The 7,318-nt window shown below is 35.1% G+C and overlaps 1 protein-coding gene across 1 annotated transcript in view; it reads right to left on the bottom strand.

Annotated features, from left to right (window-relative positions):
* LOC103359902 (vascular endothelial growth factor A-like) overlaps nucleotides 1-6,220 on the bottom strand; it is a 17,075-nt gene extending 10,855 nt beyond the window's left edge. The window contains exons 1-3 of the mRNA XM_008285465.1: nucleotides 6,101-6,220; nucleotides 1,549-1,591; nucleotides 1,280-1,476 (exon numbers count right to left, since the gene is read on the bottom strand). Of these exons, the coding sequence (XP_008283687.1) occupies nucleotides 1,280-1,476; nucleotides 1,549-1,591; nucleotides 6,101-6,157 (297 nt within the window). The 5' untranslated portion in view covers nucleotides 6,158-6,220. The remainder of the gene's footprint in view (nucleotides 1-1,279; nucleotides 1,477-1,548; nucleotides 1,592-6,100) is intronic.
* Between the last annotated feature and the right edge of the window lie 1,098 nt (nucleotides 6,221-7,318).

Genomic DNA, 7,318 nt, shown 5'->3' with positions numbered 1-7,318 from the left:
AAGTTCTAATGAAATGATGGTGCATAAACAAACTAGTCTGTCCTGTTTCAATCACTCAACAAATCAGGAGCTTAAACAAGTTTTTGAAGAATTAACACCTGGTGGAGGCAAATTAAACTATCGAGCCAATTTAATTAATTTGCCGCAACTTGAATGCTGTTTTAAAAAGATTAACGCAGCAATTTCAGTTTTTTATTACACTCATTAAGTCAGGGGTAATTGACAGCATTATTATTATTTCAACATAACTTTTCAAGAAGATCTGAATCAGTCAGGCAGAAAACAATGTTTGCAACTTGAAAGGTTTATCTGTAATAATAAATTAGATTAGTTTTTTTTTTTTTTGCACCCATTCATTTAATTAACCTCAATTTCTTGTTAAAGTGTTAAAAACTACTGTTAATAATCTGGAAGCAAGAGTGTCAGAAAAAAACATTTTAACTGATTTAATAAAATAAAATAAAAAACAAGTGTAGTTCTATGGTCACATGTTGTATAAGAATGAACTAGCACTTTTAAAAATGCAGATTTTTGCTGTGGATATTATTTACAGTTTTGACCTATTTTGTACAGTTAACATGTAAATGAATGCTTTCTTTTTGAGATTTTTATACTAGATATATATTTTTGTAATTTAATAAAACAGGGAAGTGTGTAAAATAACTGTTTAAAAAATAATTTACCATTTTTTCAATCCCTAACATGAAAACATCAAATATCTGTAAAATCTTTTTTATTTTTTTTGTCAATTTAAATAAAGTAAAAATAGTGTCATTTTCTTTGGTCACACTGTAAAAGAACAAATTACCAATAACAAAACGCATTTTTAAAGCAGATATTTTTTACTTTTCTTTTTTACAGTTTTGACCTGATTTTTACAGTTAATATGTAAATCTATATCTTTTTTTTTCTGAGATTTTACTATTATCTATAATTTACAACAATACCAGGAAAATTGGTAAAATGACAGTAAAAAAAACAAACAACTTTTTTATTCCTACATAAACATCTTTTTTTCCCCCCCATCAGATAAAGGCGAATATCTGTTAAATAATCATTGTTTGCTCACTTAAATGCAGTAAAAAATAGTGTAATTTTATGGTCAGAGTTGCAAAAAAAATATGTAAATAAATATATTTTTTTGTGATTTTAGTAGTTATTATGTGTAATTTGATAAAACAGAGAAAATCTGTAAAATGACAGTAGATTATTCATAAAACAGCTCCATATTTCCCCTCCCTCGCTGTTCCATCATCTCTAACCTGAGATCCGGCCTCACCTGCAGGGTGACGTTGCGTTCAAGCGTCGGATGGCACTCCAGGTTCTCGTCGCCGCAGCAGCCGGAGCATCTCCACAGCGGCACGCAGGCGGGTCTGTACATGAACTCCACCTCCTCGGGGAAGTCTCGCTCCACGTCCACCAGCTGCTCCATCGGCCGACACCTGCTCCTCTCCAGAACCTCCTGGAACTCCATCACTGCGAGACAAAGTTTGTCTTTACGGCGCCGGCAACAGGTGGAAAACTCAGGAAGAAGAGCTTCATCCTTACCTGTGTTACCTGTGGAGTTACCCTCATGTGGAAGGTGCAGCATCTGCAAAATAAACGTACAAATAAGAGATGAGGTTCACACAGAGTCAACAGCAGTGATGCAGACAGTCTTGCTGGCACTTTACTTTAGTATCCACTTTATATTTCTTTACAGCTTTAATTGTTTATAAGAGCTTCTTTAGATGTTTATCTCATGATTGCACTATTTTCAAATGAGAAGGTTTCTATTTCTGTGGTACCTTATCATCCACAGAGGCCATTCAAAGTGCTTTACAGACACATTTTTAATAAATAAATATGAAAAATGAACTGAAAACAGCACAGACAAGTTGAATAGAGTGCACACAGATTTAAAACAGACTGATTAAAACAGCTAAAAAGATGAGAAACATAGAAGCATGTAAAGATAAAGTATGCAATAAAATAGACAAGAAATTATTTAAAATTAAGTGAATAAAGGTGCAGAAAAAATCATATCCCTGTACTTTTAATAAACCTGTCTGCACTTTTATAATAACGCTGAATACTAAACGCAGTGGAAAACAAACAATTACGCTTTGAAGAGCATCTTCAGAGAACTTTATTTTGACTTTAAGAAGAACATTCTGGCAACTAAAATCAAATTTCCCACTAAAAACATTACTAGAACATTTTCAGAACCTTTTCAGAACCAAAAAACTGTAGCTGGGAAGTAGATGTGCAGCTTGAATAACACTTAGAGAACCTATATCATTAATTACTTGAGTTTTTCATCAGCGATATCATCCTGTTACTCTGATCGTCGTCATTTTGGACCCCAAATATTTGATTTAGTGGATAATAGAACATATAGTTAAAGATTAAACCAGCGATTTCTAACTTTTTTGACTTTTTTGCAGTCAGGCTCATATTTTAGTTGTATCCACCAAATTGTTTTATTTCAATAAATATTAAATTGATCAAATATTTCAGCAAAAATCACAGATTAGGAAACATTTCTTTGCTTTCCTTCTTTCTGTTTCACAAAAATAGTGTTTTTTCCTCCTTTAAACACCCGTTTCTTCTCTATAATTGTTCAAATGACCCAATATTACAGCAAAAATGAAAGATTAAAGCATTAAAATGTCGTTTTTTTCTTCTATCCTCGCCCATTAATCATGTTTGGAGTCTCAGATTTATCTTGTTCCAGCATATAAAACTGGATATAAAGCAGCTCCAACAGTAACCTTCACTATTAACAATAAAATTATGTCATAAATAATAATATATCAGTCAGAGGGACTAAACCAGGACTTTTGCTGCAGTACTTTAACTACATTATGCTGCTGATAATGAGATACTTTTATTCAAGTTGGATTTTTGCTGCAGAACTTTTACTTGTAATGGAGTATTCCTACTTGTTGGTACTTTTGCTTAATCAAAGGATCTGAGCACTTCTACCTCCACAGGTGAGAATCAGTCACGATGGAAAAGGTTTGCGGTTGCAGGGCGCCCTCTAGCGGCCGACACAAACCAGTGCGCTCCCTTTAATCCCAGTAAAAACAACGATGCAGCTTCCAGGTCTCAGTGCAGCCAGCAGTGACATGAGCCAGCTGACAACAAAAGCACTTTTGATTTCTCAATTGCGTGCAACACGAGAAGGTTTGTTATCACAAGAAGCAAAAACCCCTCAAAGCATCCAAAGAATAACAGCGAAGAATAGCCGCAGCCTTCACTCCTGGGAGCTTCGCACACAATAAACACAGTTAAGACAAAGAGGCCGCGCTCGAAAGTCTCACGAAACAGCGTGAAGTTTGTCAAGTTCTCAGCCTCGACTCGGCATCCAAACTCGCAATGTTCCCCATTCCTGAGCAACAAACGGAGCCGAGCTGAGTTGATCTTGGCTCCGTCCTCCTGTTGAACATCAGCTCTCTGTTTCTGACTCCTCGCCTCCCTCCTGATTTCCACTGATGGGAACTTTTTCTGCTTCAAAGCCTGAACAACAGCCGTAGTCTGTAGAATTCTGGGATTTTTTAAAATTTATTTTTAATGTTTGCTGACAAAGAAAGCAGCTACAAACAAACATGCATGAGCCACACAGAACAATCTACATCTATAATATATAACACTGTCAGGTCTTTACTTTCATGTTTAAATTATTCATGTAAATGTACAATTTCTCCTTAAATGTGGCACATAGAAAACAGTAACTTTAAAAACGCTGAAACGTGTTAAACATAGAACAAATTTAGATTTTTTTCTCTTTTCTGTCTTTAATTTTGTCACTTAAAGCTTCCAAGATAAATGATTTTTACAGTTTAAAAGACACAAAAGATGAAATACAACTTGTTCTGTCTTGCTGTGATGGTGTCTAAATATCACACATGTTTGTACTTAAGAGGCAAAAAAATAAAAAATAAAAATTTGCACAAAACGTTACCTCATATCTCGGCAAATTAGAAAGAATTCTGGTGAAATTCAATATCGGTTCTGGTCATTTGTCTTTAAATAGTCTAAAGATTTGCAAACCCACATTCTGAAAGCTAAACAGAATAAGTGTGTGATCATCTTAGGTTTTTAAATTCAGTTTTTGTGGCATTTATTAGAACAGTAGTAACCAAAATGGGACCTAAAACCACCTGAGATGACCCCAGGAAATCAAATAAAATGTTCATATTTTATTCATAGTAAACTGTCTGCTGCTCCTACACGCTTCCTGTTGACTGTGGATCACATGATTCTGCTACTAGTCCACATTAAATTACTATAAAATGACACTAAGCTGTTCTTTTGTCTTGCTTTAGGTCGGTTAACGTATGTGTGCGGCTGCGTATAGTGTCTGAATGCCTCCACCTTCTCTGGGGACTGCGGGAGCCGCAAGTCTCTGGTTATTTTGGGGGATAAAGCCTGAAAAGTTTGGGAACTTCTGCATTAGACAGCGACAGCAAAGAGATAAGAGAGTTTACTGTGACCCTCAAACCACCGTGGACGTATTATTATTGTTCTTTAAGTCATCCACTGTGTCAAGTCTTTAAACGCTGTCAGATAAACACAGAAAGTCCAACATCTCTGAGTGAATGTAGAGGAGACGCAGCAGGAAGTAGAATAAAAGGAAAAAATATAAAAGTGAAGTAACACAAAATTCAAATAAGTTGAGTAAATGTACTTAGTTACTGTCCTCCAGTACAAGTATTTCTATAAATGATCTTTAACTGTGTCGCTTCAAACATCTGCAAAACAAAACGGAACTACGAAACAGGTTTCACAAAATTTTGGATTTAACGGAAACCTTTTGATTTAGGCTACATAAATTTTTAGCTTGTTTTATTGTCAGAACATAAGAAGTTGCACAGTTAATATATATAAATCTGTAAGTAAAGCTGTGAAAATCTGGAAAGGAGGGGGGCAAGAAAAGAATGTCTGAAACCTGTAAAAATAGCAAAAACAACTGCAAATATCTCTTTTTTTAAAAATGTGTTACAAATATTTCTTACATGCCCACAATTTTGGACCAGTTTTTTGTTGTTGTATTTTTACAGTCCCCAGGTAAATTATTACTTTTTTGTGTGATTTTACAAAATATTATTTGAAATTCATCAAAACCAGGAAAATAACTGTCTAAAAAGTATTTATGGTCAAACACTGTAAAAGAACAAATTACTATTTATAAAATTAAATAAAAGATTTTTAATATGGACATCATGTACAGTTTTGGTCTGTTTCTTTTAGAGTCAACGTGTCACTAATTAGCTGCTCTTTTCTGTGATTTAACTTGATATTACTAGATGCTACTGCCATTTTTCTATTCTTAATACACTCAATTTTACTTTACTATTGGCAGATATCTTTAAAACAGTTAGATATATTTTGCTGATTTTAATACAGTAAAAGAACAAATTCAGATTTATAAAATCATACATTTTTATTCTAATTTTATTTTATTTTTTACAGTTCTGGTCTGTTTTATTACCATTAATATCTAGTTTAATTTATGTTTCTGTGATTTTACCTGTAATTCCTGTAATTTCACAAAACAGGAAACATTGGTAAAGCAACAGCAAACTGTGTTTTAAAATTAAAGTTAAAAACTAGTAAAATGCTAGAACTAGAAAAACCTTTTTGTCACTGTGGCTGACACTTTGCCTCAGGTTGCTGTTGGACCCACAGACATGTATGATTAAGGCTTTATTACCACATCTGTGGCTGAAGCAACCCTCACCTCAGACTGTCACTGCTTCTCTGTCTGGGCTGGACATGTCAGTGTGAATGTGGAGCAGCAGCTGGCTGAGGCTGGCTGTTAGGGTCAACACGAACGTGGAAACTGAACCTCTGCATGCAGATGTTGGAGCTGAACAGCTGTGTGACCGTCAGGGCTGACTGGAGCCACACTGGAGCCACACTGGAGTCACTAAAGCTCCACAGAGCGACCAAAGAAACCTCAAGTCTGTCCTTAACGTGGATGAAATGCGAAATAGAGCAAGATAAGTGACGTCTAGGATTAACTGTCACTTTAAATATAGTAAACAATGACTGAAATGTCCTACCTGAAGGAGGAGGCAAAGGTAGAAGAAGAGCAGAAGGTGGTTTTATTTACCTGCGCAGGTATGAGCTGCGTCAGAAGAACCAATAGGAGCCTCAGGAGACTCTGCATGCTGCTGAGCTCCTCCTGTTGTTGTCTTCTTCTTCTTCTTCTTCTTCTTCTTCTTCTTCTTCTTCTTCTTCTTCTTCTTCTTCTTCTGGATGAACTGAAAACGTTAACGAGCAGCAGCGCGAGCCTTTATTTGCGCGCCGCCCCACTGTGCACGAGCCCAGCTGTGGAGCGGAGCGCGCGACGACGTGGACGAAGCCGATAATCAGCAGCTGATGATCAATAAGGAGGAGAAGAAATACGATGTACATACTAAAATAACAGAAAAAAAAAATCTGAAAAAAAATTACATCCACATCAAAACGGAATATTTTTACAAACAGTCATTCTTATTTATTTTTAACAACATGTGACTGTAAAATCACTGTTTACTAGATTTAAAACAAATAAAATATCGTGATTTTTGCTGCTATTTTCACCGGTTTTCCAGTTTTTAATTTTCCAGTATTCCATCTTTTTAAACATATTTTCTTCCAGCAGAGAGTTTCAGAGTTTCACCATTTATTAAAAACAAACAAACAAACAAACAAACAAACAACAACAACAACAAAAAACAGATTCTGTCTTTCTTTCTTTTTCCAGTGTGCGTTTGTGTCTGGACACAAAAATGTTTTTTTTATTACAGTTTTTCAGTTTTTAACTTAAATTTACTGTTAATTTTCAGAATGTTCCTGTTTTGTTATATATATAAAATTACAGATAATAACTAGATTAGAAAATAATTTACTTGCTGATTTACTTTTTTTTTTTTTTGACCAGCCTGTACTTAATAAACAGAATCGTCTATGATACATCTGATGTTCTTTATTTATCTGGTCATGACCAAACTAAACAAAAAGGCTGAGACTTGATATTTGGTTATATAAATATAATAACTGGAACACAGCAACAGTCTAAAAAGTGCAGAGTGCATTTGCAAACAGGTACCACAAACACAACAGTTACAAAAACTGACAGTTTATCATTGATATTATTGATTATAAACCTGAAACACTGACTTCCAGCCTACACATGATGCAGCTTCACCTCTGATTCTCAGCTTTAACAGTTTAAACCTTGAGTTTTGTTTCTGCGCCTCGGCCCTCTGAGGTGCTGCCTGTTCAGTCTTTGCTCAGCAGCAGCAGCAGACTTGAGGTTATCAACACTGACGCTCAGCAACAAGCA

Source organism: Stegastes partitus, unplaced genomic scaffold (genome assembly GCF_000690725.1).
Source record: "Stegastes partitus isolate 25-593 unplaced genomic scaffold, Stegastes_partitus-1.0.2 Scaffold403, whole genome shotgun sequence".
NCBI classification, from domain to species: Eukaryota; Metazoa; Chordata; class Actinopteri; family Pomacentridae; genus Stegastes; species Stegastes partitus.
Note: the sequence above shows the minus strand (reverse complement) of the source record. Positions and strands in the feature narration are given on the sequence as shown.